At 44.6% G+C, this 26,222-nt stretch overlaps 1 protein-coding gene across 1 annotated transcript in view; it reads left to right on the forward strand.

The window, feature by feature from the left end:
* LOC130130537 (cytochrome P450 2J2-like) overlaps positions 1–26,222 on the forward strand; it is a 161,897-nt gene that overhangs the window by 38,770 nt on the left and 96,905 nt on the right. Inside the window, exons 3-5 of the mRNA XM_056300245.1 lie at positions 21,583–21,729; positions 21,885–22,045; positions 22,518–22,694. Of these exons, the coding sequence (XP_056156220.1) occupies positions 21,583–21,729; positions 21,885–22,045; positions 22,518–22,694 (485 nt within the window). The remainder of the gene's footprint in view (positions 1–21,582; positions 21,730–21,884; positions 22,046–22,517; positions 22,695–26,222) is intronic.

The following is a 26,222-nucleotide window of genomic DNA, read 5'->3' on the forward strand; positions in this document are numbered from 1 at the left end:
GTGGCGGACTTTTATTGTAACTCCGTGCAAGTTATCCAAGTGCATCTTGGGTATTCTTTCTTTTTTTCTTGTGTGGAGCGCCTGAAGATTGCGGTGTGACGAGGCTCTGACTCCGTAACGCTACTGGAGTTGATGTTCGGTGATTTTGGGCGCGAGCCGTCGACCGCTGTTCGCCATTGCAGGCATGACAAGGTAACTGACAGAGTGAGAAGTTGCGCGATCTTCAGGAAGTTCCACATGTCTTTGTTAAACCCTGTTTAACGTACATAGTCCACTGCCGTATTTTGCACCGTATTTTGTATTTATTATTTCCCTTTTTAAAATCTTTTCTGTTAAACTTGCCACATCTGTGAACATTTATGAGCTGTTTGCTCGAAAGACACAGGAATGTATGTGTAATGAATGAAAGGTCACGTGTTTAACTTGACCTACTCACGGGTGTACGTGCAGTGCGTGTGACGTATACAGGAAGGGAGACGCGCATGTTATGAAGGTTGTATGTCGGATGAACGCTAGTAAAAGCTACACAGTTAAGAACCTACGAAGTCGGCTCGTTCTTGAATTATTCTTATGTCAGTAAGACAAGGCGTCTACGGACATTACATGGTGTCAGAATAGTCTGTGTATCTGAACACGAGCGGTCATGCCGAAGTTTAATCCGCCGAGTGAATTCAAGTTTGACTGCCCCGTTGAATGGCCGGAGTGGAGACAACGGTTTTCGCGCTTCAGGCTCGCGACAAAGCTGGATAAAGACGACGGGGAGATTCAAGTGAGTTCGCTGATTTATGCAATGGGCAGCGAGGCTGAAAAGATATTCAGCTCGTTTGACTTCGCGGCGGAGGGTGATAAAGTGGACTATGATATCGTACTGAAAAGGTTCGACGACTACTTTATTCCCCGCCGTAACATCATACATGAGAGGGCGTGCTTCTATCAACGTAGCCAGCAGCCAGGAGAGACAGCGGAGATGTACATCCGGACATTGTATGAGCTGTCTGAACACTGTGAGTTTGGGGACAAGAGGGATGAACATATCAGAGATCGTCTGGTAGTGGGCATAAAAGATAAGGTGCTCTCCCGTCAGTTCCAGCTCACAGCGGACCTTACTCTGGTGAAAGTCATTGAACAAGTGCGCCAGGCGGAGGCAATAACAAAGCAGCTCAGCCTCCAAGCTAACCAACCAGAGGCCCTGCTGGCTAACGTCAATGTTGTCCGATGGCGGGACGAACGCCAAAACAAAAAGGGCGGACAGCGTCATGGTGGCGGCAGTCCGGCAACCAACAAAGTAGATGAATGCGGGAGGTGCGGCAAGACGCAGCACACCGATGAGCGGAAGTGTCCTGCAACGAACAGTAAGTGCAACAAGTGTCATAAAAAGGGACATTGGGAGCGTGTATGTCACTCTAAAGCGGTGAGAGAAGTCACTGAAGAGGTTAAACAGCTGTACTTTCTGGGAGAAGTTGGCAAAGAGAGCAGTCAGGAAGATTGGACTGTTAGTTTAACAATAAGTGATGTACCAGTAACCTTTAAAATTGACACGGGGGCTGACGCTACTGTTATCAACCAAGGGACATTTAAAAAGCTGAAGCCAAACATAAAACTGGGACCTCCTGACACATGCTTCATAAGCCCAGGTGGAAACATCAGCTGCATAGGACAGTTTCAAGCCACAACCAACTACAAGGAGAAACAATACTCCTTTCCAGTGTATGTGATCAAGGGGAGAGGCAGCTGTCTGCTGAGTCGTCCAGAGGCAGTGGAGATGGGTCTAGTGAAGCGGATGAATGAGGTCAGTGGAGTTTTCGGTTCAAGTGGACTGCTGAAAACAGACCCAGTGAAAATAGCTCTGGTGGAGGGTGCCCAGCCATACGCGGTGCATACAGCCAGACGGATACCGCTGCCACTTGTACCACTGGTTAAGAAAGAACTGCAGCGCATGGAAAATGAGGGCATTATTGAAAAAGTGACTCAGCCCACAGAATGGTGCGCCGCTATGGTGCCGGTGCTGAAACCGAACAAGAAAGAGGTTCGCTGCTGCGCTGACCTCAGGAGGCTGAATCGAGCGGTGAAACATGAGAAATACGTGCTGCCCACTATGGAGGAAATAATGCCAAGGCTCGCAGGGTCAAAGTTCTTCACAACGTTGGATGCAGCAAGTGGGTTTTACCAGATCCCCTTGCATGAAGACAGCAGGGGGCTCACCACTTTCATCACCCCATTTGGGAGGTATGCTTTCTGCCGCCTTCCATTTGGTATAACGAGTGCTCCAGAGATTTTCCAGAGAAAGATGGCGGAAACTCTGACCGGGCTAGAGGGCACAGAGGTGTACATGGATGACATCCTTATACATGGAGAGACTGAGGAAATCCATGACCGGCGCCTAGCAGAGGCGCTGGGGGTCATTGAAACAGCAGGTCTCAAACTGAACCAAGCGAAATGCAAGTTCAAACAGAAACAAGTCCGCTTCCTTGGTCATATCATCAACGAGGCAGGCATCAGACCTGACCCGGACAAAGTGGCCGGAATAGAGAACTTTCCTCAGCCCCAGAACGTGACGGAACTCAAGAGGTTCCTCGGATGGTGAACTATTTGGCAAAATACGTCCCAGAGCTGTCCACTGTAGGTCAGCCGCTTTATGGACTGCTTAAAGCAACGACAGAGTGGCTGTGGGGACCTGCACAGAACACAGCATTCCAAGACCTTAAAGCAGCACTCGCCACCGCCCCGGTACTCACCTTTTATGACGTCACTAAGGCTACGGTGGTGTCAGCAGATGCCAGCAGCTACGGGCTGGGAGGCGTTCTGCTCCAGCAGCACGGGGAACACTGGAAGCCCGTGGCCTACTGCTCCCGACGGCTGAGTGACGCAGAGACAAGGTACGCACAGATCGAGAAAGAGTGCTTAGCCAGCGTCTGGGCATGTGAAAGGTTCGAGAAGTACTTGTTTGGGCTTGACAATTTCAGACTTGTCACCGATCATAAACCACTAGTGCCTCTCATGAACAGCAAAGACTTGGATAATGTGCCCATTAGGTGCCAGAGACTGTTAATGAGGCTGATGCGTTTCAATGCAGTGGCTGAATACGCACCAGGCAAAACTTTAGCTGTGGCTGATGCACTCTCCAGAGGCCCAGAGCAGTGCTACGGAGATGGTGCTTCTCATGATGATGTTGCAGCGCACATTGATGCCATCGTGTGCCAGGTGCCTGCCACACCTCAAAGGATGCAGGAGATAAAACAGAGCACGGATGGGGATCTGCAGCTCCAGACAGTGTTGGGCTTCATCAGACACGGCTGGCCTGAGTATGTCGATAAAGTGCCGGAGACAGTCAGAGACTTTTATCAGGTGAGAGGGGAGTTATCTGAGGTAGATGGTTTAGTCATCAGAGGCAGTCGTATCGTCATTCCCACAGAGATGAGGGAGGTGATCTTAGACAGAATACACGACGGGCACCAGGGGATAGTTAAGTGCAGAGAGAGAGCTAGCCAGTCAGTGTGGTGGCCCAAAATGACAGAGCACATTACAACAAAGATACAGCAATGTCAATTCTGCAGAGAACACAAGAACACACAGAGAAAAGAGCCTTTAATGTCAAGTGAGCTCCCATCCAGACCATGGCAGAAAGTTGGCATAGACCTGTGTGAGTACAAAAAGCAAAACTACTTGATAGTGTCTGACTATTATTCCAGGTTTTTGGAGATCCTAAATCTACCAACAACTACTAGCAGTCAGGTTGTAGCTAGGCTGAAGGCTACATTTGCACGTTTTGGTATCCCTGAAATTGTAGTTAGCGATAATGGGCCACAGCTAGTTTCAGAAGAGATGAGGAGGTTCAGTGAGGATTATGATTTCATCCATGTGACTTCAAGCCCACACTACCCCCAGAGTAATGGACAGGCAGAGAGGGCTGTTCAGATAGCCAAAAGCATATTAAGGCAGGAAGACCCTCTCCTCGCCCTGTTGACATACAGAGCTACACCCTCTTCTTCCACTGGAGCCAGTCCAGCGGAATTGCTCATGGGTAGGAGACTCAGAACCACCTTACCCACATTGCAGCATAACCTGAAACCGGCCTGGCCTAAAGAGGAACTGATCAAAACCGCTGACGCCGCAGCCAAATCGAGGCAGGCTTTCTACTACAACCGCAGGAACGGCGTGCGGACACTGCGCCCACTGAACTCGGGTGACGCAGTACTCACCAAACTTGATGGACAGAAAACATGGACAATGCCAGCAGTTGTTCACAGTCAGAGCTCCACTCCCAGATCCTACATAGTGGAGACAGCTCAAGGTGAACATTACAGAAGGAACAGGCGCCACCTGTTGGCCACACCCAAAACACTCACCTTTGTCAGCAGGGATCCTGTCCATGTCACTCCAGGGGAGAGTGGAAACACGGATGAGTCCCGAGCAGCAGAAACGCCAACTTCCACACCATATGTTACTCGCTCTGGCAGGGTGAGCAAGCCTGCAATCCGGCTGGATTTGTGAGGCGTATTGACTTGTGTATTGTGGGGGATTTTTTATTTTTTGTGAAAAGGGGGGTGATATACAGGTTAGAAAATCATCTTAGAGGGGGAGATGTAATGAATGAAAGGTCACGTGTTTAACTTGACCTACTCACGGGTGTACGTGCAGTGCGTGTGACGTATACAGGAAGGGAGACGCGCATGTTATGAAGGTTGTATGTCGGATGAACGCTAGTAAAAGCTACACAGTTAAGAACCTACGAAGTCGGCTCGTTCTTGAATTATTCTTATGTCAGTAAGACAAGGCGTCTACGGACATTACAGTATGCACTCAGTAAAACGATCTGCATTCGAAGGTTCAAACAATAAAATTAAAGCTACAAGAACCCCGGAAGTAATTGTGTCCTGTGTGGTATCTAATTCCAAGGGCTACATAATTTTGGTACCAGGAGTGGGGTGTAGCTAAAACATTTTTTTTTAAATTGGCAACAGAGTGGCTTATTTTTACTTAAAAAAAAAAACGGCAGTGGTGAAGATTGCTGGTGACGTCCGTTGGTGTTGAGTCTGAAGCCATCCTGCTGTGGAGGTGGTGACCAGCGAGAGACGACGTGAGGGCATCTAAGAGGTTCTGGTGCTTCCTGTTTCACACGACTCAGCCGTACCAGCGCAGAGGACTCCAGCGCTAACTTCAGCTACAAAGACCAAGATCCAGCAAGGCTCCAAGTTAAAGACTGTCCTTGTAGTATCCTTGAACCAGGTTTTGAACTAAATATCCTCATTTATACTGGACTGAGTAAAGATTAATATATCATTATGTCTAGTGATTCTGGTGATGAAGGGAGTTCACGTAATGATAATGGCCACACCTCAGGTGGCATAATGGGTATAGGTGAAGGTGCTACAAAAGAAATGCAGACCACCATGCAAGAGCTTGCCAGACTGCGAGATGAGCCCACCAGGTTAAATGGTGAAGCAAGGGCTCAGAGAGCAAGTGATAACAGTGCACCCACACGTTCATACATCTACGTTCCAAGAGAACGCCAGATCCAAGCATTTACTGGGGAGTGTGGTACAGACAGGAGATCTGTCGAAGAGTTTATTGAAGAGGTTGAAAGGGTTTTAAGATACAGAGAGCAAACAACAGAGGAACAATGTGACTATATACTATCTCTATTGCATGGCCCTGCATTGGAAGAGGTGCGACTATGCATGAGGGGTCAGTCAGTGGGGCCCAGTGATTTATACTCTTACCTGAGCAATGCATTTGGGGAAAAGCGCAGTTCCACACAGCTTTTGCAGACCTTTTACAACCGTAACCAAACTGATGGAGAAGACCTCCGTGACTACTCCCATGCACTATCCCAGATTTTGAGCTCTGTAGTGAAACAGTCCACAGATGTAATACCTAATGAGAAAACTGTGCTCAGAGACCGGTTTATTGAGGGTTTAAGAGAAGCAGCACTCAGGCGTGAACTCAGGAAAATGGTTAGGGACAAACCAGAGAGCAGTCTTCTAGATGTGAGGAACGAGGCCCTCCTGTGGGAGATGGAGGACAGCAGGTCTCATCGTCCCAGGGTCATAAAGAGCAACCAAGTTACATTAGAGGTTCCGGAAACCCAGTGCTCTATTATTAAAACAAACAATGACCAAGGTATTGCATTAAATGATGTTCGGAGAGCAGTAGCCCATGAAGAAAAACAGCTAGCAGAGTTAGGCAAAACACTCGCTGATCTAGCCTTTGCTGTAGGTGAACTGAGTAAGCGCAGCACTCAACAGACATTCCTAGAGCCCAAGCCACGACCTAGACCCCAGCCAAAGTTCACACCAGATGGTCAGCCTATCTGTTTCAAGTGTAGAGGCACAGGTCACATTGCAAGAAAATGCTCACAGGCCAGAGGGGGTCAAGGGGACGCAACACCTAGTTCTTATGTAGTGCAGGAAAACTCGCACCCTCAGTTGTCATGAGCCACACAACTCGAGGGGAGGAAGCTGGCTCACCAAAAGAGACTCCAGACAGAAGCAGGATCTTAGAGCGTGCAGTCGGAGAATGTAAAACTGTTGAGGTGAAACTACGAGGTGTTACAGTGTCCTGCTTACTTGACACTGGTAGCCAGGTCAGTACAATTTCTGAGAGTTTTTTCAGGGAACACCTGTCAGTGAAAGGTGAAGACATTCACCCGGCATTTGAGTGGTTAAAGATCACTGCAGCTAATGGATTAGACATACCCTATATGGGCTATGTGGAGCTTGATGTAGAAGCCATGGGTCTGACTATCCCAGAGCGAGGTTTTCTGATAGTTAAAGATTCTGAACACTCTTCCTCTGTTCCAGGTCTAATAGGGATGAACATTGTCAAAAAATGCAGAGAGCTAGTACACACTGAGTTTGACACCACACTGCAGGAGAGGTTTGACTCAAACTGGAGAGAGGCTTTTAATCATCTTCATGCAGTACATGCAACAGACAGACTCTCTTTCGCTAGGGTAGCTGGTAAGGATGTAGTCCATGTACCTGCTTCATCTGCTGCTACAGTTATGGCCAGGGGACTCAGGACCGTGAGTGAGGATGGTTCTTTTTTGTTGCTGGAGTCTGTGGGTGTCCCCGTTCCTGGAGGTTTGGTTGTTGTGCCTACTTTGGTTTCATCGGGCAATCACATTTTTCCAGTCCGAGTCATGAACATGTCTGATGAAGATATCTGGCTAGGGCCACGGACTAGGCTAGGGGTTTTGACTCAGGTAGACTGTGTGAAAAGTGATGAGCTTTGTGAGGTACAGTTCCAGAGAATCTCCGCGGACACTGAACAAGTGAGTATCAGTGAACACCCCGAAACACCGACAGATGTGCAGGAAATTCTCGGCAAGCTCAATTTTTGTGGTAGCCCAGAACAGCAAGCACAGCTGACTTTGTTACTGGAGAAGTACTCTTTTGTGTTTGCAACAGAAGATGAAGATCTAGGCCACACTGACAAAGTACAACATGAGATCCATCTGACAGATGACATACCTGTAACACAGCCATACAGACGAATCCCACCCACACAGTACAGTGAAGTCAGGGAACATATTGGCAAGCTGCTTAAAAAAGGGGCCATTCAAGAAAGCTCTAGTGCTTATGCTTCGCCCATAGTACTAGTGAGAAAGGCAGATGGTAGTCTGAGGCTATGTGTTGATTACAGGAAACTCAACTCAAAGACAAGACGTGATGCATTCCCGCTCCCGAGAATTGATGAGAGTTTTGATGCGCTGAGAGGGGCAAAGTTCTTTTCGACCATAGATCTGGCGAGCGGATACCACCAGGTAGCTATGCATGAGAGAGATCGGACTAAGACTGCATTTACTACACCGTTTGGTCTGTATGAGTACGTGAGAATGCCTTTTGGTGTTTGTAACGGTCCAGCTACATTTCAGAGACTTATGCAAGTTACTATGAATGATCTCATTTTTCAGATACTCCTGGTCTACCTAGATGACATCTTGGTTTTTTCAGAGACATTTGAGCAGCATTTGGAGAGACTTGAGACTGTGTTTAAGAGACTGGCAGAGACGGGCCTTAAGGTGAAGTTGCAGAAGTGTGCTTTTCTACAACAGTCAGTAAAGTTTTTGGGTCATCAGGTGTCAGCAGAAGGTATAGGAACTGACCCCTCCAAGGTCTCTGCTGTTAAGAACTGGAAGGTCCCAACCACTGCCAAAGAGCTGCAGTCGTTCTTGGGTTTCTGTAGTTACTACAGGAGATTCATTCGAGGCTTCTCACAGATTGCCGGGCCACTGCATGACCTAGTCAACAAATGTTCAGGTGTGAAAAAAACAGGGAAAGTAGGTCACCAGTTTTGTAATATGTGGACACCAGAGTGTGACTCTTCCTTTGAGCAGTTAAAGGAAAAACTTACCTCTGCTCCCATTTTGGGTTTTGCCGATTTCACACAACCATTTGTAGTTGAGACAGATGCTAGTCAGCATGGATTAGGCGCTGTATTGTGTCAGCAGCAAGGTGACACCAGACGTGTCCTAGCATATGCTAGCCGCAGACTACGCCAGGCTGAGAAGAGTGACCGAAATTATAGTAGCATGAAGTTGGAGGTGCTTGCCTTAAAATGGGCAGTTGCTGAAAAATTCAGGGGTTACTTGCTTGGTTCAAAGTTTGTTGTCCTGACTGATAACAATCCCCTCTGCCACCTCAAGACAGCCAAGTTAGGTGCTATAGAGCAGAGGTGGGTAGCGCAACTGTCTGTTTTTGATTTCGAGGTTAAGTACCGTCCTGGTTGCAGTAATGCCGCCGCAGATGCTCTCTCTAGGCAGGAGTTTGCAGGGGAGCCTGAAACAGACCCTGACTCGGATTTTGACGACTGTATCACTGTGTGTAACCTGATTGAGCGAGGAACAGTTCTGGATCCTGGTCTTGTCTCTAGAGGTCTGGAGTGTTACAAAGTGAGACAGATCCGTGCTGGGGAGTCGAGGTCTGGTGAGACAGGTACTAAACAGGGCAACACCCCCACACTGCCAGGTTATACCAGAGAGGAGCTGGTAGGTTTTCAGGCCGGTGACCCCACCCTAAAAGAGTTTAGGGCATTTTGGGATCGGGGGAGGAGGCCATGTCCCAGAGAGAGAGCAGCCCTGTCTAGTCAAGTGAAAAGATTGTTGAAACAATGGAGATGCATACAACAACGAGAAGGGTTGTTGTACAGGGTTATCACAGACCCACGTCATGGAGAAGTGTGGCAGTTACTTGTGCCTAGTTGTTTGAGGGACCAAGTTCTAGAAAATGTACATAACAACATGGGACATCAGGGCATAGAGCGCACTGTAAACTTGCTAAGAGGGAGGTGTTTTTGGGTAGGGCTATGCGAGGATGTTGAAAGCTGGGTTAAAAACTGCGAGCGGTGCATTTTGACCAAGATGCCTCAGCCAAAAATCCATGCTCCAGTTCAGGCATTCCTGGCCTCCCGACCTCTAGAAGTGGTGGCTGTTGATTTTACAGTGTTGGAGGCAGCTTCAGATGGCCGTGAAAATGTCCTTGTTGTGACCGATGTGTTTACAAAGTTCACACAAGCGTATGCTACCAAAGACCAGAAGGCTGACACTACAGCTAAAGTTTTGCTCAGGGAGTGGTTCATGAAATATGGGGTCCCAGAGAGACTGCACTCAGACCAAGGTCGAAATTTCGAGAGTGAAATTATAGCAGAGCTGTGCAAACTCTATGGGGTTAAAAAGACACGGACAACTCCCTACAGGCCACAGGGAAACGGTCAGTGTGAAAGATACAATCGCACACTCCATGACTTGTTAAGGACACTCCCACCAGAGAAAAAAAAGCGTTGGCCAGAGCATCTGTCTGAAGTAGTATACGCCTATAATGTCACTCCTCATTCCACCACAGGGTACTCGCCTTATTATTTGCTTTTCGGGGTACAGCCACATCTCCCAGTAGATGCTTTATTAGGGCGTGAGTGTGTGTCAGACAGGAAACAGGATTGGTTGTCTGTTCATCAGGAGAGACTCCGACAGGCACATGAGAGAGCCAGAGAGTACTCAGAGCAGAAGGCAGCTGAGAGGATCTCACTGCAAAATGAGAAGGTGTATTGTCCTCCTGTGGACATTGGTCAGTTGGTTTTCCTACGTCACAGACCCCCAGGTAGACATAAGATTCAGGACACATGGACCTCAACAGTCTACAAGGTAGTTGACATCCAGGGTACCACACACACTGTTGAACCTTTTGAGGGAGGTCCCATTAAAAGAGTTCATAGGTCAGAGTTGCGACCTTGTGCGAAACCAGTTCCCAAACCAAGAACTAGAACTAGGTTACAGACCACTACACAGCCTGTAGCTGAGGATGAGCCTGAGTCACCTGAGGCTGATTTTGTTATTGTTGAGGAAGTCATCCCTCGCCGGCTTGTGCAAGTACCTAACCTGCCTCTTGCAGCAGAAAGTGTTAGTTTACCTGTGACAGCACCCACAGATGAGAGTGACGGTGAAGGACCTGAGGAAGGTTATTCAGATATGAGAAATTGTGGCACAGAAACAGAATGTGTTAATGATGTGCATCCAAACGTTAGCGACAGTGACTTGCCCATTATTGAAAACAGGGACAGGCCCGCACTAACAGAGGATGCTGGTGGAGCAGGACGTAGAACCTATGCACCTAAACCTGCCATTAGGAAAAGCAAGCGGGAAATGGCTGGATCTCATTCAAACCCATTTCATCTGCCCAAGTCAGCCTGTAATGCAGTCTCAGTCAGCACAGACATGGTCTCTACGGTTTTGACAAGCCTGGGTGCTGCTCTCTTTGAAAAGGCCTTGCAGGGAGTATTTGAGTCAGTTCATGTTTCGTAGTCACCGAGGACGTTGACTATATTTGCAGGGGAGTATGTAGCCGGGTGGTAAATCTGTTAAATATGTTAAATGATTTTCCACTTAAATTTAGTATAGTTTAACTGTTAATATATGTAATTGTTACACTGTCAAGCCATGTAAAATGTCATTTGATGTATTTAAATTGTGAGGCAGATTGTGAGTGTATTTTTATAGTTTTGGTTGTCATTGCATGTTTTGACCAGTAAGTGGCAGTGGCGGACTTTTATTGTAACTCCGTGCAAGTTATCCAAGTGCATCTTGGGTATTCTTTCTTTTTTTCTTGTGTGGAGCGCCTGAAGATTGCGGTGTGACGAGGCTCTGACTCCGTAACGCTACTGGAGTTGATGTTCGGTGATTTTGGGCGCGAGCCGTCGACCGCTGTTCGCCATTGCAGGCATGACAAGGTAACTGACAGAGTGAGAAGTTGCGCGATCTTCAGGAAGTTCCACATGTCTTTGTTAAACCCTGTTTAACGTACATAGTCCACTGCCGTATTTTGCACCGTATTTTGTATTTATTATTTCCCTTTTTAAAATCTTTTCTGTTAAACTTGCCACATCTGTGAACATTTATGAGCTGTTTGCTCGAAAGACACAGGAATGCATGCACTCAGTAAGACGATCTGCATTCGAAGGTTCAAACAATAAAATTAAAGCTACAAGAACCCCGGAAGTAATTGTGTCCTGTGTGGTATCTAATTCCACGGGCTACATACAGAAATGCCCATGAGAAATATCCTATAGTTCATAAATGAAGCAATTTATGAAACATGAATCCATTTCATGTTAGGTCATGCTGAACTGGTTGAATCCTGACCTAAACGTTGGTCTATGTTGTTGGGAATGTGGTAAAGTGACAGGTGGCTTACAGTAGATGACTCTACGTAATTGTGATTGATTACACCAAGGGGGACAGATGTCATGGTCAACGTTTTTGTTATGTAGCACAATAATTTGCTTAGTCCATTTTTGCAACTGCAGTCCACATACTATATTCAATAAGTGATTCATCACCCACAAGATACAATAACATCTTATGAGAAATCAAGAGAATAAAGCGATGACAAACTTTCACCAAATCAAATACACTAACACAGCTCAGTAAAATAATCCCTTCGTTGACGCTAGCATTCCAGCATTCATACCTTTTCGCTTTTCGCTTCTGCTTCCGGTGTGGGAAGATGGCTGCGCGAATTTGCGTTTGCAGCAGTCTCACCCAACGCCGGTGTTGGAAGACTGCGGCGCGAATTCACATTTGCAGCGGCCTCGCACCGTCCATGCAGTGTCTTTGTCCACGTCTAAGTTTTGTCTTCGTTTGATTGCTGGGAGAGCTGACGCTGGATCGGCTGGGAGAGCGGGGTATGCTAAGCCAGTGTTTCTCAACCGGGGATCCGCGGACCCCTAGTGGTCCGTGGTGTAATTGCAAGGGGTCCGTGAAAATAAAATATCTTTAAAAAAAGATCCTATGACATTTATAGAAATAGGATTTTACTCAAATGTGACTTAGACCTTTATCTACCTAAACTATAAAGGGTAACATGACTTTTTTCTCTAACTACATCTGTTTCACAAGTGTAATTTATTGTATTTTAATAAGAGATCTCGCTCCCGTTTACATTGTTAAAAGTTACTGCATAAAAATTCTGTTGTTACATATATCTGAAAGTTACTGAATACATATTATGTTTTGTTACATATATCTGAAAGTTACTGCATAAGAATTCTGTTTTGTTAACTATATCTAAGTTACAACTGAAAGCTCTTATTTTTGCCCCAAAGAGTGAATAAATGCTATAATGCAATTTAAAATGCAGTTTCTGCTGTTTCTATCAAACTGCAACCCCCCTCCCCCAAGATCAGGTGGAGGGGTCCTCAGGGTAGATCAAAAATACGCAGGGGGTCCAGGACCCCAAAAAGGTTGAGAACCACTGGGCTAAGCTAACTGCTAGCCCATACATACTGGCAGTTCCAATACCACTGAGGGCGTTCTGGCGGCGGTCTCACCTGGCGGTGACTGTAGTTTTTGATGTCGTTGTCAGAAGTGCGGGGAGTTGTATTGAGGGTGTCTGGCTGGGAGAGCTTGGTCTGCTTCGTCCGTGGGCCCGAGGACCACGGCCCCTGCCTGGAGTTGCGCCAGAGGAAGAAACGCCGTCTGACAGGACGCGGAAGCGGGCGGGCTAAGCTAACTGCTAACCCATGCAGACTGGTGGTTCCGACAGTCATCCTGGCTGGCGTTCGTTCCCTTGGACAGTGATTTTTTGTTTAGCTTGGATGTATTGTCGTTCCATTTCATGTACGCAAGTGCATGAAGTGAAATGACAAATGAAGTGTTCCTGGTTCAAGTGTACATTTGACAGTAGTCAGTCTGAGAGAATGTGCACAAAATAAATAAATAAATAAATCTTATTTAGCGTTTTTCTAGTACTCAAAATCGCTTTACAATAAATGGAGTGAAACGAGACGACAGATGAACATAGCAGACATACAGGGGTGGATGGGAAGGCGGGCTACGAGAGGGAGAGGCGGCAGCCACACATGATAGTGCAGTATGGTATGTACTCCCGTAGGATTTTTGTGCCAAATTTGATTTTTTTGCTGTTTTGGTTTCTATAGGGACCAAACTGTCAGAAAATGATGGGTGCCAAATTTTCAGACCCCCACCCCTTTCTGAGCGCCCCCTATCCAAAATAGATGGTTCAATATGTGAAGAAAAAAAACTTAATCCCAAGAAAATAGATAGCATAGTTTTTTCTATTGATTCTGTTACCTCTAGGCATGCTTAAGAACATACTAAAAATCTAGGAAAATCTACCCCCTGGAAATGCATCATTTTCAAGATGGCATCCAATATGGCTGCCAGGAGCTTAAAATGGCTATATCTCAGTTTCTATTCAAGCTAGAAAGCTGATTTTGGTGTCTAATCTTAGGTTTTTGGGCTCAAGGGATTCAACTGAATGAGTGAAATGTCCATCATTTACTTATTTATTGTCAAATCCAAGATGGTGTCCATCCTACGGCGATGTCCCATTGTACTAAATTAGGTAAAAACAACACATTTGCCTTTTTTGTGTGAAAGGGAACATAATAACTGTCATATTTAATGTGAAAAATGGAATACATTTATTAAACATGTTTCTATTATGTAAATAACCACACAGTAGTCGAGTAATCCAGTAAGACAGGTTTATCTTTCAGTTAAGCATACTGTATGTTGTTTATAGCAGCATATACATGATGACAAGCAGCAGTAAAAAGTTGCACTTAGTATCCAATTGAAAAAAAAGTTACTCTATGTTGCGCCAGTAGGTAAATAGAGAGTAAGAAAAAAAGCTGCTAAATTCCCCAAAAACATCTACAACAAAACAAAACAAATACAGGTGATGATAAAGGAATTTAAATAATACTTGATGATCTATTCATCAGCATTGTCATCTTCTGGAATGTACTCACTTGTTGTGTTTGCACAGTCTCCACCATAACATTTGCAGAGAGGAGTGCAAGGCAGGTGATTCTTTGAGCAGCTGCACTGTCCCTTGCAACCTACTTTGCAGCCACATTTGATTAGCTCAAGTACTGCCTGTGGTGCAGGGAGGGCAAGACACCTGACTGGAACATATCCGCCACTCACTGAACTCCATCCATTCTGTTCGATTGGTGGAAGCTCAGGGCAATTCGTCTTGTATGACTTATCTCGCATTGTGACATAATTGGCACGTAGGATATGGGGTAGCAATGCAGCACGAGTTGGAGGTAACATCTCACCCTCCAGGTTCTTTGATCGGAATAGTTCCCATCTGAGTGATGGCAGGGTTGTTGGACCTTTTGAGCTGTAAACACAGCACACAAAATTCTCTAATGCCTTCACCAGTGATGGGAGCTCACCATTGATAAGCTCAGGAGGAATGGAACCCTTGCCAATGTCCTTGAAGCAGTCAATGGCAGGATCATCATCATCAAGCTTCAGGTATGCGTTGATCCACGTCTTTTTGGAGATTCCAACAAATTTTCCTCCCCAGTCAGCACCAGAAAAATTGTGCAGGTCAAGTAATCCCTGACATTTCTGACGTCCAATAACTTGAACACGCTCAAAAACATGTATTTCCCGTTTCTTTGCACCTTTGGCTGTTGAAAATGTCAGAGAAGCTGGAGTTGCAATGCATTCACATGATACTAAATCAAGTAGCAGTAAGAGGACATCAGTGTCGGGTGACCAAACACATATGTCTCGTGAGGCACCATTGGCAGCAGAGGCAAGGACTTGATGAGGTATTAGGGTATCAGCCTCTTCATGTGTGTGTGCCTCCACAAAATCATGTCCCTTGATGAAGGTGTCATAGATGACAACCAGTAGGAAAGAACTGTCCTTTGAGAAATACTCTAGCAGTCCCTGGCCCAACTCACATGTCAGCTTCTTCTTGGTCGATGATGCAGAGAGGAGATCCTTGATCGACATAGTGAGCTTAATCTCTGGATGGATTTCGTATTCTACAGAAGTAGTTGCTCTCTTCTGTCGAGTTTTCTTCTTTAATGACTCATCCATATATCGATCAAAGACAACTCGACCCTCATGATAGCCAGCCATCATTGTTTTGATGCGTTTGTTAAATGCGTCCTGAAGGTCTGACAGCTTCCGCATGGTTGGTGTCTTTTTCATGCTCTGAAGCACACCCATGACATCAACTATTAGAACTTTGATAGGAACACCTGGATGATCTTCTTGCATTGGATCAGGCTTTGGGACAGCTTCAAGGAGCTCTGCCTTTTCATCTTCAATTGCATGCATGAGACTAGCTTTGTCTGTAGGGATGTACAAGGTTCCATCCACAGCACACAGAGAGCGGGGAACCATTGACATTTCATAGTCTCCAATTGTCTCCTCAAGTTTGGGAACTAGAGTTGGTCGACTGCCTTGGATGATGAGAAATCTTCCAAGCAGTTCACGTTCCTCACGCAACTTGATGACCTTGTCTCCAACACGTACCTTTGTTTTCTCCATCCAGTTTGAAAAGGTCTTCAACTTGAGTTTCTTCATTTTGTCCCACACTGAGAGTGTTGACGTAGCGATCAAACATTCAGAAACAAACTCCTCAAAGCGCTTCTGACCCTTTTCCGCAAACTGGAGAATATCATGCTTTGCCGCATCTGTCACAAGCTCTGACGAAACAAGACTCTTTAATGGTGTTTTTTCTTTGAATGGATTGCCTCCACAGTGCAACTCAATCAAGTCGCGTAGCTTCAGTGCATTTGTTCTTGACCTCAATGCAATCTCTCCTGAGAGATGATAATGCTCTGTCCTTGAAGTAGATCTGGAAGCTTTTGGGAAGCTCTTGAGGTACTGATTCACTAGATCAGCAAGATGAGGTGTGGCAATGATCAGCCGGTCCAGAGCTGCTTCATCTTTACTGAGTCCTACCATCCCACCATGTCCCTTTAGCTTCTTGATTTCCTGCTCGAGGGCTTGATCAGTGAAGAGATGAGTGAAGGGTATCTCTGACTTTGCCACCACAAATGCACCAGACTTCAGTGCATCCCATGTTTCTGGATCATCTTTTTCAAGAGCATTCATTTGAGCAAGATTGACTGGCATCAAGCGGGCATAGTTGAGGAGATCATGAGCAAAGAAATACTTGATGAGATTCTGTAATGAAGACAAGTATCCCTCCCAGTCACCTGAGCGGCAAGAGCTGATGAGATTAAGAAGACTCTCTACCTGGTGAAGATACTGGGTTAAGAATTGAGTGAACTCACCAATGTCTTTTTCATCTTCGAGTGGCTTGACATTTTCTGTGTACCAGGATTGGATTTCTTCAAAGATCTCTACCATCAGTGGGTTATGTTCATGGAGTTTGTCCTTGAGAGCAATGCATTGCATCTGAATTGGACAATTTGGAAGTTTTGACAAGATGGCATCAAATCGCAACATCAAAATTGCAAGGCTCGTAGTGATGTGGTACTCAAGGCCTTGTTTGTAAGCTTTGCCACCAAAGATACCACGAAGAGCTGCTGATGTGTATGCACCACTTTCAATAGCACCTATGTCAAGGCCACTTCCATCAACTGTTTTACCTAGACCATGCAACACAGCAAATGCAATGTGAAGAGTTCCAGCTCTTAGGATCCAGTTGGTGTTTCCAACTGACTGCTGAATCTTCAATGCACCGGAGTAAAGGTCAAGATCTAGGGTTATCAGTGTTTTTCTGTGAGGGCTAATGACAGTGGCAGAGATACCCTGGGTTAACTTCAAAGCGGTATAGAGGGTAGCATAATCTGTTGGCGAGGTCTTAAACAGTGGAGCAATCACCCCTGTGTTTGTTGAGGTGCAACTGTTAGAGGACTGAGATAACAGTAGAGATTTAGTTGCAGCCCAAGTTGGCATCACATCTTCCTTCTTCAATTTCACTGATTTACGCCTTTGTTCTTTGATCGACACAATAGAGTCATCTTGATTTCTGTCGTTATTAGATTCAGCATGGCTTCTCTCTTCTTCACTGTTCTGGGTCTGTTTGCTTGCCAGCTGCGGTTCAGTTGAGGTTGCCCCCCTGTTATCATCAGTTGCAAGGTAGTTTGTGAATGCCCAGGTGTGAGTGAAGTCTTGGGAAATGAGATTGTTTCGGTTTCCTATCACAGACTCAAATCTCAATGGAGTGGTTTTGACCATTGGCTCCTGCAGCAAGTTTATATCAAATGCCAGAGGTGATGCCGTGAGAGGTTTTTCTGTTATAACAAGTTGTTGGTTCATCAGGTCTCCATCTTCATCCTGCTGGTTGATTACAACCACTGTGCCATGGAAGGTTTCTTGCCCAGTGGCTGTGTCTTCCAAAAGATCAATATTGTCAATAGCAAACCAGATGTTCACACCCTTCTTCACAAAGTCAGGGAGACAAAATCCGCCAGTATCCTTCATTCGTTGAAGAACAGACTGCTCCACACTTTTTTCTAAGTCAAGGATCTTCAAGTAGTCACTTCCATTGTAGACATCTGAGAGGTTCTGGACAAGGATTTTGTCACGCACTCTAGTGTGGATAGCAAGGGGCAGTCCGATTGAGAGGGGTTTTGGACATTTTGCCGAAAGGCATCGTCTTTCTTTGGCTGATGTTTCACCTGACGATCAGTGCGAGTGTTCTGGACTAGAAACTGGCATGCAACATCAACAGTTTTGTCTACTTCTTCATCCCGCATTCCAAACACTTTGACAACATGACTGCCAAAGAGGAGGTGACTTAGGAAGAATTGGAGTAAAGAGGGATTCTTAAAGTTATCAAATATCCCGGCAAATGACCAGCTGCACTTTTGCATGATCTCTGCCCGCAGTAGGTTAGCAACTTTCTTCAGGTTACCAATAATCTGACCATCATTCATAGTGGAAATACTGCAATCAATAGCTTTGCTAACTACAGTTGATTTAACAAGCTTTTCTGGTGTAGTGGATTTTTCTTATCCTTTTAATGGGCTCTTGCCCCAGCAACCTCTGGGAAGAATAATCATCGGACAAATATTGGAGCAAACAGAGAATCTTTAATGCATCTGCAGATGGAGAGTCATATAGTCACAGAAGTCAGTCTGTGAGGATATGCTCTAACTTGAGCTGGAGGTAGTGGTTTTTTATAGAGCAGTCCGTCGCGTCATACCCTATGTTCCTTGCATTAACCAAGGTACTGTCTTACAAAGGAATGCAGGAAAACATCTACGTTAATCATGTCCTGTGTCTGGTGTGTGTCTGTGGGTCCGTTACCCTTATCTTTGCTGTCCCAGGCCGGAGAAGCCCTCATGATTTAGTGGCCATTTGTGTCCGCAGTGTGTGGGAGTTAGTGGCCATGTGTGTGTGTCTGCAGTGAGTGAGAAGTTTCATACACACAGAGAAGTGGAAAACTACACAGTACATACGGAGTGCATATGGAGTACATTTTTGTACTCCACACTGGCTCATTTCGTTGCAGTGAGCTTACAAACTGGACATCTGGAAGTCGCTCACCAATGATCTTTTTCAGATGCTTGCGATAGTTTGTAGTCTCATCGACATCCATGTGATATCTTTTCAGGATCAACAAGTAAGCATCATTGACCTGAGCCATGTCAAGAGTAACATCGTCTGTGACGGTATTTTGAATGGCGAGGATTAACTGTTCGTCACATAAAGAGCGAATGAGTGATTCATTATCATGATCTTTCTTTATTGATGTGGTACGTTTTGCATTCCGCAAGCAATCCCTGTGATAGTACTTTTCAAGAGCTGAAGCGTCACCAGCATCCACTAGGTCTGCTACACAGATTCTTACTTGGTCATCTTGGGTCTGCTGCTTTATTTCAAGAAGCGTTTCACCCATTGCATCAGAAAGAACACGGTGCAGTGGCTCTGAATCACCCTTGGAACAAAAGTCACAAGGTGAGAATAAACACACTTGCTCCTTTGGGACAGATTTCGACCGTTTAGGTCTAACAGATCCTGTAGTAATTGAAGGGCGCCCAGGTCCTCTTCTAGAACAGACAGGTGACTGAGGTCGGGATTGGTTAGCCCTGAGACGGTCAATTGTATTCTTGTTTATAACAGATTTTCGACACTCACTATGATAATGAATCAATTTCAGTTCCCCTTCATTTAGGCCAGATAAGTAGTCGGAAATTTCCTCAAAATCACTTTGACCTAAAGAAACTCTGTCCCTGCAAGCCTGCAGTAGGTCATCAATCATGGCTGGATTTTTAACTAGTCGCTTGCCAGGGGTGGCACCTTCTTTGCAGATCATGCAAATGTTGCATTCCTCTGCCATATTGACCAGATCTCATCCCACCTTAGCTCACAAGTTGTCCAATTTGTTGGATGCCAGACAGATGAAACCTAATGATGGGAAAACAATGTAAATATATATTTGAATTAGAAGGCTTGGTTTAAATTTCATCAGAAAAATATGACACATTTACCAGATCATTCTCAGCCCACCTTAGCTTAGTGTTTAGCTTAGCTTTCTAGTTCGTTGTTGTAGGTTGTCGGATCTGTGCATGCCAGACAGATGAAACCTAATGATGGGAAAACAATGTAGATATAAAAATGTGCAAATGTTGGCTTTTAAATCTAGTGGGCATGGTTTAAATTTAGCCCACCTTAGCTTACTGTTAGTAGTCCAAAATTGTTGGGTCAGGGCATGTCAGACTGAAAGATTAGACCTAATAATGGGAAAACAATATAAATATATGTCAAAATATGTGTAAACATTGGCTTATAAATCTTTCAGGATTGTTTTAAATTTCACCTGAATGATAAAAAATTAAAATAAAAGTATCACTTACCAGGTAGTTGCTTTCAGCAATTCCATGAATGTGATTCTCAAAATGTTGACTCTTCAAATCTATTGTGGTGTTTGTTTGTTTTGTTGTTGTTGTTTTCGTATTGGCCTATTTTTATTTTATTTTATCTTGAGTACTGTTCTTTTTTGTTTTCAGTCAGCTACAAACACAGCTGTGCGTTAATTATGATCTCACCTGTTTGAAATGAACCAAATTAACAAGGATTATGCTACAATGGCCACATTTCAACCCTTGTTTTTTCAGAGTCAGAAGAGGAATGTCTTTCAGAATGGTCAACACCTTCAGTAAAGTATTAATTGTCACTGGATGCCCATGAAAAATGATTGTAAAAGTTATATTGGCCAAGAAAAGAGCAGGAGTGGAAAGAGGAGAGTAATGATGAATGGGATAGGCACAAGGGTCAGTCCGGGGTGTCCCAGGTGAGGAACCAAAAGTCAGACAAATACTCTTCTAGCTGTTTTAATAGTGTTATAAATCAACTCAGAATATTTTAAAACCTACAAAACAACTATAATATTATAAAAATTGGACATTAAAAACCACTTCAGCCCCAGGCAATTTTTTTGAATTTTCGCCCGAAATTACATGCCCAAAATAATTCAGTAATAGCGCCGCAAGTACAGGGCCCAGATGCACAATTCTGGTGTCCATGTATAAGTAACACCTGGGAAAAATGTACTTCAAGTGGAAGTTTAGTTGTACCATCCACCAGGACAGAAGGACTGCAGAAAAACTACAGCAGAAATTCAATTTTTTAGGTTCGCCTAAACAAAACTTACAATTTGAGTGTGAATAACATCAGTAATACCATTTACCAGCAGGCCACAGATATTTGGATCTGTTCTACAACTTCTCAACTGTATCTCCTCCAAATTTGGTGTTATACAACTGAAGCATAACAATTCTACAGCCATTTTAGTAAGAGTAGTCCCAGGCGGACTTCTATTTTACTGTTCTGGGAGGTCCCAAAATAGATGCCCCCCCAGAATTGGGGGTGGGGGTCAGAAAATTTGGCACCCTTCATTTTCTGTTAATTTGGTCCCTATAGAAGCCAAAACAGCAGAAAAATCAAATTTGGCACAAAAATCCTACGGGAGCTGTTTTTTTGACATACCGCACTATGACGCCAGCAGTACGCTCCGACTTGGACAGATATAAAGGGAAAGAAAAACAAACATCAGAATTCACAGATGCAGATCAAGCGCACAGTCCCAGATGTAGGGGACTGAGCAAATGAATGCTATCTCTGTATTTTAAAATCTCAACGTTGATCCCATGAAAAGTTTCAACAGAAAATAAGTAAAGCTTAACAAAATTTAATTATTTTTGGTTTTTGGGTTTTTTTTGTATCAATACCCCCCCCTCCTTTTCCAAGATTTTTGACCCTAATGTTCAGCCTTTGTAGTGTTAATGTGTATTTCGTACTTGTGATTTTAATAATCCTCTAATAATTTGTATTATTAGGTATAGCTAACACTAATGGACATATGTGGAAACAGCAGAGGCGCTTTGCCCTACTCACCCTCAAACACTTCATCAACAGAAAGTCCTTTGAGGCTGCCATTGTGGAAGAAATAGCATATTTGTTGAAAGAAATTGCTGATCGTAAAGGTAAATATTGACAGCAAAACAAATCCCTTTTTTATTACAAAATATTGAGTTACTTTGACGTTGTGCCTTTTCATATACTATACTATAAGCATCTCAAACATTTATCGAATAGAAAGATATGCAATTTAATCTAAAAATTATGTTTATCTGTCAAGGCAACTCCTTTGATCCCCACATATTCATCAACACTACTGTCTCCAACATCATCTCCTCACTTGTTTTTGGTCATCGCTTTGAGGTGAATGATGAGGGGTTCCTCACACTGCTACGAGGCGTGGACCAGATTGTTCATATTCTAAACTCTGTTTCGGCTAAGGTATTGTATTTGGATTGCCATCAACTCAACTTTAATACTGTTTAGCATTGTGTTTGAATTATGACGACAGGCAAGGGGGCAAGTCCATGAATACTGGGATGGCAACTAGCGCTTTACCTGTGCCCCTGTCCGTAGGGTTAGTGGTTGTGTCAGGAAGGGCATCCGACATACAATTTTGTCAAATCATTATGCGGATTGACAAGACCGCCATCGGTGCTGTGCCCTCACATGGTACCGATGGAGACTATTAAATCCGCTGTGGCGACCCCTGAGAAACAGGGAACAATTGCCCCCAAATCAACTTTAGTACTGTTTAAAATTCTAGCTAATATATTCTACATTTTAAAAAGTTTAGCTTCTTTGATTATGTGTGGTTTGATGTGCAAAAATTTATATATTTTACATATTGAAATTAATTGATCTGTAGATGTCGCAGGCAACAATGATCTCGTTAACAATAATGTTTGTGCAGCTGTACAACTCATTTCCCATGCTGATGAGACAATTGCCGGGGGAGCACCAGACTATGCATACAGTTTATAAAGACACGATGGACTTCATAAGAGCCGAGATCAACAAACACAAGGAAGACTGGGACCCCTCAGAGCCCAGAGACTATATTGACTGCTACCTGAATGAGATTCAGAAGGTAGGTGAGAAAATCACTGCTTTATTAGGGGATAGGTGTCGGGGAAGCCCCATAATTACAAGTCGCATATTGTGTAGTGTGGAATGCCAGATAGTTCAAACCATTAAAATGTATAAACACATCTAAATTGTTTGCCGTATGATGGGCAGCCATTTTGTGTGGAGTGTTACATATCACGAATGAAGACCAGAGGGCAGTGTAGCGAAACCCAAAGGACAGACAGACAGAGCACCGAGAAAATCCGAAGGCGATTTTAATGCAGGAAAATAAACACTGCCACAGGGATGATAACAGGAGAATCTCAGGTGGGGGTTGTGACGATGTGCGTGCGCCTGGCGACCAAAGTCCGAATCCGTAGAGCAAGGGATTGTCTGATGAAGTCCAGGTCCGAGATCCAGGAAGTCAAGTCCGAAAGGAGGGGTCCAGAGAAAGAGACGCGGAGGGAGATCGCTGGAGAGGTCCGGGGAAAACGTGAAGGTCGCCGAGGACGAGGGAGACGCGGGGAGCCGTGGAAGTCGCGGAGGGAGAGTCCGCAGGGTTCAGTACGTCGAAGCACAGAGAAGCGTTCTGGGAGGCTTCTTGTAGAGGGCTGCCTGATTGCCGCAGGTGTGTCTAATAGATGATGGCAAACACCTGGTGCAGCGCAGCGCTCGTCTCCTCAGAGCGCGAGCCGAGCGCTCGTATGTTTCCGGCACGTCCGAGCTGGGGGAGTGGCTTGAACGTGCCGGGGAGGCAGCTCGGGGCGGTGTAGCCACAACAAAGAGTCTACCCGCTGATTGGTTTTTAGCGGAGCTCCATCTCTGCAAATTTCAAATAATGCACCAGTTGCATGTGTTTGTGTTGGATGGATTACATAAGAGGGTTTGTTGACTTATGTTCACTGTACATCTGCAATGAACATAAGAGAATCTAAGCATCCTTTGGGAAGGAGTACTTCACTGCGCTGCAACCAAACACTACACATTGCCAAGACATTGATTTCAGTTGGAACGTCTGATTTGCAAATTAGTTTTCGTTTGGTTGGAGAAGCCAACCACATTTCTAAATGTCTTGTTAAAAACTGAGTTTTTTTCTTCCCAAAACCAACAAAGTTGAAGCAAAGCATTGTTTAAGGTAGATTTTGTTTTCACAAAAGCAAGGAGTGAATGATAGGTTATTGGTAATCACACAGATTACCATCTGTGGTTTCTTCAATGTCAGATGCTAATTGTTATGACTATTAGTTTTTCCTTAACAGCACTCTGTAATTCCCCTGTGTACGTCATGCATCCGGAAAGTATTCACACCCCTTCACTTTCCCCACATTTTGTTATGTTACAGGCTTATTCCAAAATGGATTAAATTCTTTTTTTTTTCATCATACTACATACAATACCCCATAATGACAAAGCGAAAAAGGTTTTGTAGAAATTTTTGCAAATTCATTAAAAATAAAAAACTGAAATATTGCATGTACATAAGTATGCACACCCTTTACTCAGTACTTGGTTGAGGCACCCTTGGTAGTGATTACAACCTAAAGTCTTCTTGGGTATGAAGCTACAAGCTTGGCACACCTACTATATTTGGGGTATTTCTCCCATTATTCTCTGCAGATCCTCTCAAGCTCTGTAAGGTTAGATGGGGAGCGTCGCTGCACAGCTATTTTCAGGTCTTTCCAGATATGTTCAATGGGGTTCAAGTCTGGGCTCTGGCTGGGCCACTCAAGGACATTCACAGACTTGTCCCGAAGCCACTCCTTCATTGTCTTGGCCGTGTGCTTAGGGTCATTGTCGTGTTGAAATGTAAACCTTCGCCCCAGTCTGAGGTCCTGAGTGCTCTGGAGCAGGTTTTCATCAAGGATCTCTCTATACTTTGCTCCATTCATCTTTCCTTCGATCCTGACTAGTCTCCCAGTTCCTGCTGCTGAAAAACATCCCTGCAGCATGATGCTGCCACCACCATGCTTCACTGTAGGGATGGTATTAGCAAGGTGATGAGAGGTGAATGATGGTGAACTGCTGGTTTCCTCCAGACGTGACGTTTGGCATTCAGGCCAAAGAGTTCAATCTTGGTTTCATCAGACCAGAGAATCTTGTTTCTCATGGTCTGAGAGCCCTTTAGGTGCTTCCTGGCAAACTCCAAGCGGGCTGTCATGTGCCTTTTACAGAGCAGAGGCTTCCATCTGGCCACTCTACCATAAAGGCCTGATTGGTGGAGTGCTGCAGAGATGGTTGTCCTTCTGTAAGTTTCTCCCATCTCCACAGAGGAACGCTGAAGCTCTGTCAGAGTGACCATCGGGTTCTTGGTCACCTCCCTGACCAAGGCCCTTCTCGACCAATTGCTTAGTTTGGCTGGGCGACCAGCTGTAGGAAGAGTCCTGGTGGATCCAAACTTCTTCCATTTATGAATGATGGAGACCCCTGTGCTCTTCGGGACCTTCAAAGCTGTAAAAAAAAATTTGTACCCTTCCCCAGATCTGTGCCTCGATACAATCCTGTCTCGGGGGTCCACATACAATTCCTTTGACTTCTTCTATCTTAGATTTATTGGACTATGCAGATTCAGTACATTCAAAAGCTTTTATCCTTTTTTTTAGATTTCTACAAAGCCTTCAATACCATTGAACATAAGTTTCTTTTAGAATGTCTTCAGTTGTTTGGTTTTAGAAAAACTTTTATAGATACTACTGATATGTTTTATAAAAAGCTCTGTGGTTATCAACTTCAACACCGCCAATAGATTTGACATAAAATTTGGTGTCCGTAAAGGTTGCCCGATTTTACCCTTTTTTATTTATTTTAGTTGTTAATAGGGAAATACGAATTTCACAACTAACTGACGACACAACTCTTTTTTTTAAGAGATAAAGCTCAGTTGTAGTGGCGGAACTAGAGTTTTTTTTACATGGGGTGGCCAAGGCTATTCGGGGGGGGGGGGGTCCATGATATCATGACAGAAAATTAATGTGTAGGCTAACCCTAACCTGGCGTCTTAGAAGCATTAATGCCATTATTGCTGATTAGAGGTGTATGAATGAAGAAACATGCTATCATTTACCTTTATTTAAGCAGGTTAGTCCCATTGAGATTAAAATCTCTTTTTCAAGAGAGACCTGGCCAAGAATGGCAGCAGTACATCAGTTTCAGCACATACTCACATGAAGACAACTAGCCAGTCTCTCCACCTTGGAACTGCAACTCAATTTCTTGCTTTCTCTCTCTCTCTCTCTCTCTCTCTCTCTCTCTCTCTCTCTCTCTCTCTCTCTCTCTCTCTCTCTCTCTCTCTCTCTCTCTCTCTCTCTCTCTCTCTCTCTCTCTCTCACACACACACACACAGAGTACTGTACTCGCATACTGCATTGGAGAGACTAGGGTCACAGTTTTCATGGATACACAATCTGGATCTATGTCTTGAACAGCCAAAATATTTTCAGAAAATAAAGCTCAGGCATCAATGAGATAAGATAACAATTGATTTGTGTGTGACACTTTACAGCTTATTTATGAAAGTGCTTTGACATACCAGGTATGACCAACTTGCTATGTC

Source organism: Lampris incognitus, chromosome 2 (genome assembly GCF_029633865.1).
Source record: "Lampris incognitus isolate fLamInc1 chromosome 2, fLamInc1.hap2, whole genome shotgun sequence".
In the NCBI taxonomy this organism is placed as follows: Eukaryota; Metazoa; Chordata; class Actinopteri; order Lampriformes; family Lampridae; genus Lampris; species Lampris incognitus.